The sequence below is a fragment of the Alosa pseudoharengus genome, unplaced genomic scaffold (assembly GCF_046254945.1).
Source record: "Alosa pseudoharengus isolate Yale_2024_CS ecotype anadromous, Long Island Sound unplaced genomic scaffold, YU_APseudo_1.1 YU_APseudo_1.1_scf_2, whole genome shotgun sequence".
Classification (NCBI taxonomy): domain Eukaryota; kingdom Metazoa; phylum Chordata; class Actinopteri; order Clupeiformes; family Clupeidae; genus Alosa; species Alosa pseudoharengus.
The window spans coordinates 42,252,869-42,264,497 of record NW_027468663.1 but is presented as its reverse complement, the minus strand read 5'-3'; the positions used below and the strand labels follow the sequence as shown (position 1 = coordinate 42,264,497).

Here is an 11,629-nt window from a genome sequence, read left to right as displayed (position 1 = left end):
AGTATGAGAGGACCCAAGAGTTAAAATAGCCAATACAAGAGGCCAGAGTGACTTCAGGAAAAACAAGAGGAATATCAATTTCATCAATATTGAGTTGAGAAAGTTATCGTGGAATAAAATGTAGTACCTAGTGCATCTGCCCATGAACATTCACAGAACTGTAGCAGGATGCTCTTCGTCTTTTACACAAGGCATTCACTTGACTGCAAACGCTTGTCTCTAAGGAGCCTGCCTCTTGTATGCTTTTCAGACTGTTCTGGATAGCTGATGCAATTATTTAAAGGTTTGAGCTCACGCTTTAATTAATTCAGTCAGAGTTGGTCTCATTCACTGAAGGGCGGAGGAGCAAAGTCAGGGTCACAGCAGAGTGTCAGAGTGAGATGTTTTGCTCCTGTGCCGAGGCGGATCCTGATGGCTGCCTGCACCGAGTTGGTTAATTAATAAAACATGCTTTAAAAGCAGAGGGGGGAAATAATTAGGCCTAAACGGAGTTTATAATTGCGTTGTTGCTCTGCTTGTGATTTCCATAAAGTTCCCATGCATGAGATGCCTACTGAATTATTGAAGCCTCAATAATGATTAAACACCACCCCCCCCCCCCCCTCCATCATGCCAATGTGCTGTGTATGTGTGTGTTTGTGTTTGTGTGTGCCAGGGGAGAGGGGGGAGAAAATATTCCAAACACCCTAATCAGGAATCACACTGAAAAAAAAATATAGCATTTACATAAAAGAAAAGCAAATACGCAAATCTGTCTCCCCAATTCTGTTCCACCTCATTGGGAATCTGATAAAAGAAGCTCAAGTCTTGTGACAGTTGATTACATTGTGCATCTCCACATCAGGCAGCCTGTGGTGGCTGCGGGGGGTGTTTGGAGGTGAGCGCAGAATCAAGGGTAGAGCGTGAATGGGGCCAGGAGCAGCAGCATCAGAGTGCTGTAATTGGAAAAACAGCTACAGCGATCGGATGACTTGTTTAGCCACAGTCAGGCCGAGTGTGGCAGCACCCAGACTCTGCATGGCTGAAGGCGGATTTATAATGAGCATGCTTGTACAAAAATGCTTGTGTGCGTGTGTGTGTGTTTGGTGGCAGGGGGTTAGGGGGTAAATGAGTCTACTTTGGATAAGAAATCTCATTAACAGATGTAACTAAGTTATATTTTTATTAAGCTGAAGTAAATGGCTGGCAAGGATAGAGTGTGTGAGGCCTACCAGTTTTAAGCTAATTTAGAAACAGGTATTTATTTTATCGTTAACAAAATGGTGAAAAGCATCATGCTGTGTTTAACTGATCACTGTACAATAAGGTAGAATTAAATCAACTAGTGTAATAGGATTGGACCAGTGAGAGTGATGAAACCAAATGAAACACTGTTACATACAGTATCTTCAGTACCCTCAGACTAGCTTAAAATCCATTATAGATCATTAGTATGTGTGGACCGGTTCACCTACCTACTGTATCTATCCCCACCTTTTCTCCATAAGAAAGCCTTAAGACTCCCTTGTTTAAAGGAAGCCATTAATCATAAGGGTGTGTTTTCCATCCCACAGGACTGATGTCGTGGTGGGGCCGCACCTGGCTTCTCAAATCGGCCCCAACCTCTGGGCCTTCACCTGGAGCCTCCACCACTAGCAGCTCGCCAAGGGTCAAACCAGGCCAGGAGTCCACACCTGAGGCCACCATCACATCAGGGGGCTGGTCAGTGGTAGTCCCGTCCAATGCCGATGAGCGGAAAGTGGGCAAAGGCAGCAGTAGCACATGGAGTGAGGTCAAGCCGAACACCAACCCCTCCAGAACCAGGTCCACCACTACGCCTCCGTCCAGTACAGCAACATCCGCCACCACCGTGTCGTCCACCACCAGCACTCAGAGAGGGAAGGGAGTGGAGGAGGCCCGGGGGGAGATTCAGTACGAGCGCCGGCCACCCAGCACGGGCCGAGGCAGGTCCAAAGGTGACCGATCCCAGAAAAAGGAACCCAAAGTTCCCAAGGGACCATCTACCACCCCCAGCCCCACCACCGCCACCCCCTCTCCAACCGTGACCTCCCGCCAGACGCCAAACCTCTCGCTGGGGCACGGGGGCTCCGTGAAGCCCCTGACGGAGGACGCCACCCCACTGATCCAGTCCACCCGCCTGCTGCCCGAGCTGAGGTCCACTGCCCTGGAGGCGTACGGCCCCAGTGGGAGTGGCGGTCCAGCACCGGCCACAGAGGACGAGGCGCAGACTCTAGGCTCAGGAGTCCTGCTGCCTGGCAACCCTGCGGAAGACTTCGCCCATGGCAACGAGGAGCTGTCCCGGAGGAATGGCTCAGGTGGGGTTCTCTCTTTCTCTTCTTTCTTTTCCTTTTGTGTCATTTCACCTGCTTCTCTGTGGGTCTAGTTTCCTTCAGTCTTTCTCCCTCCCTCTCTCTTTCTCTCCATCTCTCTCTTCTTGTCATGCTTCCTGACTTAGATCATGTTTTATCTTTGTGTGCAGCTGGTTGCCTGCTACAAAGTATTTCAAGGTTAAAGATGTTTCAGAGTTTGTCTTGTCTGCATAGCAACACAGGTGCTTTTTCAGCTCCCAACACGATAAAAGTGTGCCTCTCTAATTAACAAAACTTCTTGTGCTTGTTATGTGAGCACCTTTCACCCCTAGCAGTGATAGATCAACACAAATATTACTTTGTAATAGCCATGCAATTATTTTAAGCAGTTCTTCTATTTAATTAATTATATTAATGTCTGATGTACCGTACAGTACATCTGCTGTACTTGAAGTGCTGAAATGCTTGCTACAAGGACTATCTGACAGGACGTTGTTCCCTAGCAGCACATAAAAGCATGAAGGCCCTTTCAGATAGAAAGTGAATTGCCCTGCGCTAACTGCAAGTTAGTCCCTCATTCAGTCTGACACTGAACTGTTGTCATATCCCATCACCCAGAACAACCTGTTAGGAGATACAGGGAGAGCCTTGCTGAGGGCCATCTTTGTTCTAATGAGAGCGACGAGAGTCTTATGGAAAGGTATCAACTACTGAATGAGGCCCATACTCTTCATACACTTGTATGAATTATTGATTTGTGGGTTCCTTCGAATGCCAAAAATGAAAGACAAATGGTTGGCTATTTGACTGGATTGTTTGGCTATTTGCACTGTTGTTTGTTGTTTGGATAGGGCTGTAGTTTCTAAGTCTCATCTTACAGTTTAATCACATTAGCTGATCAGCGGTCCTCTAAGATTCCATGAGTCTATGGGGTATCATTCTTGTATTACTTCCCCTCTGTCTCTCTCTCTCTCTTCCTGTCTGTCTGTCTCTCTTTCTGTCTGTCTGTCCACATGTTTGTCTATTTGTCTGTCATATTCTCTCACCATTTTCCGTGTCAAGCGACTTTCTGTTGGCAGGAGATTATGGTGTTGTCAGAGAGAATCATAATGCTTGTGGCAGGGCACACCACTGAGCTACAGCTTATCTCTCCCCTGTCATCACCGTCAGACATGGCCTCCATCACTCTCTCCCTCTCTCTCTTTCTCTCTCTCTGTCAAACCTCACACTCCTCCCTTACTTTGTTTCTTCTCTCTCTCTTTCTCTTTCTCTTTCTCTCATCGCTGCCTCACACCATTGTCTGTGCCTCTCTCTCTCTCTGTTTTCACTTTTTTATCTTTCAGAGTTTCTCATACCAACTCATATGAATTCTTATTTTCAGTTGAGCTATATTACACCGATGTTATCTCACAGTTTCTTAACCCCGAGCATATGCTGAGTTATGGTCCCTGTTGAGGAGTGGAACACTACACTGTAATATAGCCAACATGGTCCTTGTTTGTTTCTGCGTTTGCCGTAAATGCCAAGGTGTTCCCGTGGAAACCTGGGGTCTGGTGTCTGACACAGCATGTGATGGGAAAGTGTCAGCCTATCTCCAGGCCGATCGATTTTTCCACCCTGCTCCATTTTTATTGAGAGCTCCTAGTCCACAGCGCAGCACTTTTTCTAACCTCACGGCCGCCAGCCCCCCCCCCCCTCACAAAAAAAGACAAGAAAGAGAGAGAAAGAATCTTCTTTCTCATCTTTCATAAGCCTTACATGATTGCTGTGTCCGTTCCCCTCTACGAGGACAGTGGGGATGGATCCCTGGTCATTGTGTGCCACATAACCATCTCCATCAGTGGCATGGACGCTGTAGTGACCCCTGGATGAGACTTGACCTGTGCCTCATCTCTGCTGCTTGTTGAGAGGAGAGGACATGAGATTTAGCCAGCAACAGTACAGCAGAAACCCACTGGTGGTTGATTCTGTTGGCTGTTGTCTTTTACAAGATTCTCCTTATTTCCAGGAAGGTAGAGTCTGACAATAAAGTGGTTATGTGAGGATGATGGGTTCTGAGAAGCAGATTTGTCTTTCAGGGTAGGAAAAGGTGAGCCTGGTCCTACCAGACTCTCGTACATTTCATAATGTACAGAGAGACTGGCCACTTTCCATGGCCAATTAATTGCCTTGAAAGCGAGTACTCTGTTGAAGTTTAAAACTAATGGATCTGCCCAGAGCCACTCTGGATCTGCCATAACCAATCGCTAACATTTGGTTGTGACTTATGTCATGCTCAAACTAGCGCACAACCTCAACGTCATCGTTCTCAGCCACCCACTCTGTTCGCTGATTGGACAGGTAAAATTTGGCCTGAGAAAAACCGCGAATATACCGAAATCTCGCGTACTGAAGGAAAATGAAAATTGAGTGGAAGTACGTAGGAGGGCGGAACCAGGCTAGGAAAAGGTCTTGTGTAGAGGAGGATTTCTAGTGACAGCAGGTGAGAAACTTCTGTCTCCTAGCCACAGCCTTGGTCTCAGGGCCCTCTGCCAGCATCTCTTGTGCTTGGTTCTGGACACATTTTCACAAACAAGCCAATTGCATGGCACATTACAGATGGCCTCAAATTAGCCTGCTTGGAAACTGCCAATCCACATAGACAACATACCTTTGTGTGCCCCAGTAATGTGTCACCTCCACATGGACTCCACATACAGTATACTCCTCCTGGGTATATTGTGCTGTCTATGTAATTCCCATGTATGAAGCGTGTGCTGTGCGAATGGATTAACTGATTTTCTCATGGTGATGTATCTGCACCTGGCATGAAATCAGCACGTGTGTGTAATAGACTCAGTGAAGGGTCTGTAAGGATATGGACATAATTCAACTTAATGAAAAAAACCCTCACCAGTCAGTTTGTCAACAGGCAGCTCCATCAGTTCCACATGTGAACCCGTGGCACCCTGCACACTTAGCTCTCTCCACATCCCACTCAGCGGAGCGGCGTGTATGTTAAAAGGCATGAGGCTGTAGTGCTACAGCATGTGTAGGAGAGGAACTTGGGCACTGAGGAGGTTGGAGCGTGCTCAGACTGGCATTCAGAGCACAAACACGTCAATAGAACCAACTCAGCGCTGAGATGAGAGAGCACCCCCTAATGAGCCAATTAAGCACCGAGCCAGGTGGCGAGGAAAGAGAAGAAAAAAAAACATGACATAGTTCCCAAATAATTTTCTAATAGAAAGCGTAAACATTCATTTCGGTAGGCATGTAGATGGCAGGGACAATTTTGAAGTGCAAAGGGAGTTAAATATTTAAGCATTGCACGTGTATTTCAATGTATATTGCTTTTTTTGCTGATCGTTGTATGTTGCCTACTTTTTTTGTTCCTTGGAGAGCAGCTCCTCTCCTTGTCTCTCTCCCTCTCTGAGGGTTGCCATGACAACTGAGGGAGAGTGCTGTGGGCAGGCTCCAGTGTGTGGAGAGGTGCAGCCTTTGCAAACATGCGCTGCAGAAACAAAAGAGCAGAAAAGAAAAGCAGAAGAAAAGAGAGGAGAAGAAAATGAGAGGGACAGGTTTGCTCGGCAACCATAGCAATGTCTCAGGCATGGCCCTCAAAACGCCCAAAGCACACAGGATGTGATTTAGGCTACCGGAACTCTATGCGGATCAGCAAAACATGCTGATTATGTTAAACCACCGAAGCACTGTATGTATGTGTGTGTGTGTGTGTGTGTGTGTGTGTGTATGTGTGTGTGCGTGTGTGTGTCTGTGTGTGTGTGTGTCTGTGTGTGTGTGTGAGACAGAGAGAGAGAGAGTGAGAGAGTGATAAAGAAAGGAGAGAGAAAGTGAGAAATGTATGAAGAGAGTTAAGATGAGAAAATGTGTGGACACCAACGTGTGATCCAAATTGCAAACAAACCTTAGACTTTGTGTTTGTGTTATGTAACATGTAAGTTTGGGGTCAGAAAGATACTGGCATCCAAATGACATATGACCTACTAACAAAGGTATGTGCAATAGATAGATAGATAGATAGATAGATAGATAGATAGATAGATAGATAGATGAATGCATGTGTGAGTGAGTGAGTGAGAGTGAGAGATAATAAGTGAGAAACAGAGAGAAATATTGGATGCCACCATTACACAGCAGCCCAAATGGTCTCCCTGATGGCATTAAAGGAGATTTATGGGGCAACCTTCACCCTTTATTCATTCTAATCGTCCCACTAAATGTGTGTGTGTGGATCGAGCGTCCCAGGCTGCTGAGGCAGGGCCATATGGCAGATTAGTGATGTGGAGATCAGCACTCCAACCAGCCAGGAGACACGGCAGCCAGGCCAAGTGCTCCACACCAACCAAGAGCTCTTTGTGTGTCCTTTCTTTTGCTGTGCTGTGTGCATAGAGGGGTGGTTTGGCAGGAGGCCTCAGAGTGAGTAAGGATGGAATAGTGTCTGATGTTCTGCTCTTAAGAGGAGGGTGGGGGGGTGGGGGGGGTCAGCCTCTTTTAGCTTCTGCTGTGGTTACTTATGCTGGCCTCATCCCTGCTTTTAAATGGACAGCACGTAGAAAGTACACCATGCCACAATTCAACAAGTCTCCAGCTGAGACTATAAATGCAGCCTTAACCAGCCTCTTATTTACACCATAATCATAAGCAACCATTTTAGAAATGTTCTTAGAGCATGTTACAATAAGTTTGGATGGTTTTTTATCCACCCTGTGTCTTCAAAAACTTGCCAAAGGTGTTTATTTTTAGAGGCTTATATGACTCTCATCAGCACTAAGCTACATCCTCAATTTGGAGTCTGAAAGCAAGGTACTTCAGAACCAACACATTGTCATCTATTTTAAAAAATCTAAAAAATTGTGTGTGCGCGTGCGTGTGTGTGTGTGTGCGTGTGTGTGTGTGTGTGTGCATGTGTGTGTGTGTGTGTGTGTGTGTGTGTGTGCATGTGTGTGCGTGTGCGTGTGTGTGTGTTTTGTCTCTGTAGCATGCCAGATGAGCCCGTGTCTGCATGGAGGAACGTGTCTGCCGGAGGGGGAGGGCTATGGCTGCTTCTGCCCGCAGGGTTTCACTGGAGAGAGCTGTGAGATCGGTGAGACACAATTACACTTTATTCAACATTAACAATGGGACCTGGGACCTTTGACATTTGTTAAACATTTAACACTAACATGGAACGTTAAACACTGAAACAAAATGTGAATGCACACAAATCAGCCACTAAGCAAATCAATACATATCTGTTTCTTCAGCACAATGCATTCTCTACTACAGGTTAAGAAGAAACATTTGACCACTTTCTCCAAGGCCACACTAGAAGCCGAGCATTCTGAGCCGCAGTGTAGAATCAGTGAAACACCATCCTCACTGTGGGTGGAATCTTGACATCGACCACGTAATGGTCAACACAAGCTTTGTGGTCTCTTTATGGGAATCAATAATGTTACTGAGCTTAAGATCGATGTTTGGGCTAATGCCCCTTTGGATTGAGTTTTGTGGTACTATTGCACAGGGACGATAATGGGAGTTTTTGTTCCTCATCAAGGCTCCCATAAAGCATCCCATACACAAAACCCCAGGCCCTCTACCACACATGACGTCTGTAAGAGGGACCCAGCGGTGAGACAATAGAGGAGATAGAGGAATGATCAGGTCAGGGGTGGTATTGATCTGTCACTTTTATGGCAGGGTACGTGGGTGTGCAGGTCAGAGGTCATTGGTCTGCATATTGTCTTATTAGCTCAAGGGTAAGGTGCTTAACCTTGTCCTGGTTGGAGAGTGGGCCATAGGGTTTCTAGGCTCATCATTTGTTCACAGTGAGTGAGAGGTCAGATTGAGTGGACTGGCATGGGCCCTCAAATTGTCTCTGCTGCTGTCCCTCAGCTGACCCTGTCAACTCTATGGCCCATATCACAGCCTGCCTCCTGCCTCAGGGTAGGAAACCACCCATGGAAGCCAATATTACTGGTGTGCCTACCAAAGTCAAAATGACTATTATTCCATAACTTACAAAGTGTAGGCCAAATTGCCAATGTATAATAAAGACATTTCCAATTGATATATGATTGATTGAAGGATAGGAAAATAAGGAAGCGTGCTCAACACCCTATAGTACTTCAACTGGGTGCTTAAACTTTCTTGATAATAAATTGAAGACTTTGAAAAATAAATAAAGCAAGCACTCAACAGTTTCGTTTACTTTTTAATTGCCTGATTGAAGGAGAGCTCATAAATGGTCATAGCATCAAACAATTATCGATAATGGTGACTTACCACTGTTGTATGACTAGACATTGACTGTATATGACTGACTGCCATATTTATGACATTTATGTAAATCTTATGACAGGGAGTAGCTATGCTCACTTAGCTTGCTTGCTAGCTGACCTACCGCTACAAGAATGTTATGTCCGTTTCATATGGTGTTTTGGGGAAATGTCATTGCAAACATTTTTGATAGAATATTGTGCTAAAGTTCACCCAATCAGGAACCTCCGCAGGGCAAGTTCATATTCTCAGTGTACTGATTTGCTGCATGTGATGATGTGTGAGGACGGAATAGACAGGAAGCCCGCCTGCATCTCACATGGGCTCTCTCTCACATGAGCGGGTCTCCATGCTACAACATTTTGCACACAACCTCTCTGCCTGCTTGGTGATGCTGTGTCTTCTGTGAGCAAGGGTTCAGGGCTTAAAGTGTTCAGGCACCGTGCCTGAATTCAGGCGTGAGCGGGTATGCTTAAGATTTAAAAATAGGCAATGAGACTACAGTATATGGCGTCCTCATAAATGTCTGATAACTTCAGGCACAGACATTTCTATTGCTTTAAGCCCTGAGGGTTCTTGGGACGCTTTTCATAACATGAACTCAAAACTAAAACAAGCAGTAAACTAGCAAGCACTTTTGAAACTCTAGACCTATTCTAACTCTAAATCTATTTTGCACTCCTCTTCCATATTTACCCACCATTTGCCAGTGTGATTGTTTTTCAGCGTGCCTGCGAGGGGGGGAAGACTGTCGGCTGTTTGTTTCTTCCGCTCACGCTCACACTGTTGCCAGCTGCGCTGTGAGCCGTGAAGAGTGGAGCCCATCCTGGCTGATTGTTTGTCTGTGTCACACACACAGTGGGTCTCACACAGCCACGAAAAGACTCCCTTGGACTGCTGCACCCTTGATCAAATGCCATTTTTCTGCTAGATTAGAAGCAGAGAGCGAACACCTCATAATTAGTCATTCATCCACCAGAGAAAACCCCTGATCCACGCTGCAATTTCACATTGCTCTGAGATTTGATGCTCAGGATAAGCAAATTAATCTTATTCACTTGATTGCCATTCCATAAGATGGTGTTGGCCGCAGTCCTCAGCATGAGTTAGTCTGCAGCATGGTTGGAGTTTGCACAGGGATCAGATGGATCGGAGGTATTTGCAGTGTTTCTTGGGTGTCTTAAGACTGGTGCATTATGCATGAGGGACTGAAAGATTCATGAGACACACTGGATCTGGTGTGATTCCAAAGATGAGAATGGGATCTCCTTGCCTGGGTCTCACATTACTTCCTCACTGAGTCTGACTGGGCTTCTATTGGTTAGCTTAGTTTGGTTAGTTATTGATATCAGCCTCATTTTAGTGGTTGTGGAAATTTACATGGATGCGTAGTTGTCCTTGGTCTGATATTCTTCCCAAATCACACTTTCCCGTAATTGATGCACATTGCTGGGCTAATCAAGTTACACTTTGCTGAAAGTGTGGGATTGATTTTTAGGAGAGTGTAGATGAATGAGAAATAAAATGATCATTATATAATTTTCACATTTCTACATCAGTCACAATTCCATGTGTGCCAGCGACTGGCATGCCAAATGGCAGCATATCATTTGAAATCACTGCAGGCATTTTAACTTCCCTTTGAAATCAGTTGGTAGAATTTAAAAGAGCATAACTGAATGGTACTGAAAAGGTACTTCCATGTTTTATGTGAGAGCCAGGTGAGAGCTGTGGCTTTCCAAAGACTGCTGATGGGACATTCTGTGCCAGGGAAATTGAGGGCTTGGCTGAATGAGCTACTGTATGTGGGGAGCTGACGGATATTTCCTCAAAAGCACTGGCGGGCACCCCCATACCCAGCTCACAACAGGGGAAGGGGGGGGGGGGGTGAAAAGCAGTGCCTTCCCTCTTAAAGCAGTATATATTGCGTGATCAGTCTCTTCTGAGGAACACCAATTTCAAACAGTGAGGATGATGATGATCATGATTATGAAGATGCTAATGATGACTATTATTATTGTTATTATTATTACTATTATTATTATTGGTCTAATTTTGTCTGAGGATGTGAATGTTGAGGATGTCAACACTAGTTTTGAGCTATAATGTCAAATGGATTAACCCAGGAGTCTCTGTGCAACAGAGGATTACCGTAAATAATCTTTGTCCTGCTACACTGTGTGAGTGAGAGATAGAAAATTCTGGAACAATCATGTACAGCGGTGGAACTCTGAGCAGTGGTGTGTGGCTCTCTGAGTCTCCTGGTTGTCTTGGAGAATGGAGAGCAGTGAGGTTTGATTCCGACTGACCGCCTGGCTCTCTGAGTCTCCTGGTTGTCTTGGAGAATGGAGAGCAGTGAGGTTTGATTCCGACTGACCGCCTGGCTCTCTGAGTCTCCTGGTTGTCTTGGAGAATGGAGAGCAGTGAGGTTTGATTCCGACTGACCGCTCTGACTCGCCTGGCAGGCTTTCGTGTTGTCCTTCAGTGAGACAAAAAAAAATACAAATTCTCTCAGTCTGCAAACTCCAGTGGACTTCCCACTCATTTGACTGGCAGGGCAACAAGGCTGGGGAGTAGTGAGGGCTGATGGAGGTGCTGTGTGTGTGTGTGTGTGTGTGTGTGTGTGTGTGTGTGTGTGTGAGACTTTCTATTTGTGTGTATGTGTGTGTGTGCATGCATGCCTATGTGTGTGTGCATTTGTGTCTGCATGTGCGTCTATGTGTGCTTCTGTCTTTCTGTTTGTGTGTATAAATGCTGTGTGTGTGTGTGTGTGTGTTCTCCCTTGCAGAGCAGGCATGCAAGGGCTGGATGAGGGTGTGCAGGCAGACGTTTGACAGTGTGATTGGAAAGAGTGGGTTGGGGTTGCTGAAGAGGCCTGTGGGGGGTGTGTGTGTGTGTGTGTGCATGTGTGTCTTGGGGGTGTTTGTTTTAGTCTGACTTTGGACAACATCTGAGGCTCGACATTCAGTTCGAAAACTTCTCCCTGTCTTCAGCCCTCCAGCTCATAGCTCCACTAGCCTCCAGCCCCAACATGGTGGTGAGCATGCTGTACCTGATTG

General features: G+C 45.9%; 1 protein-coding gene across 1 annotated transcript in view; it reads left to right on the top strand.

Annotated features, from left to right (window-relative positions):
- Positions 1 to 11,629, top strand: part of LOC143133517 (neurocan core protein-like) — a 48,579-nt gene that overhangs the window by 23,246 nt on the left and 13,704 nt on the right. The window contains exons 10-12 of the mRNA XM_076293280.1: positions 845 to 877; positions 1,554 to 2,315; positions 7,291 to 7,395. Of these exons, the coding sequence (XP_076149395.1) occupies positions 845 to 877; positions 1,554 to 2,315; positions 7,291 to 7,395 (900 nt within the window). The remainder of the gene's footprint in view (positions 1 to 844; positions 878 to 1,553; positions 2,316 to 7,290; positions 7,396 to 11,629) is intronic.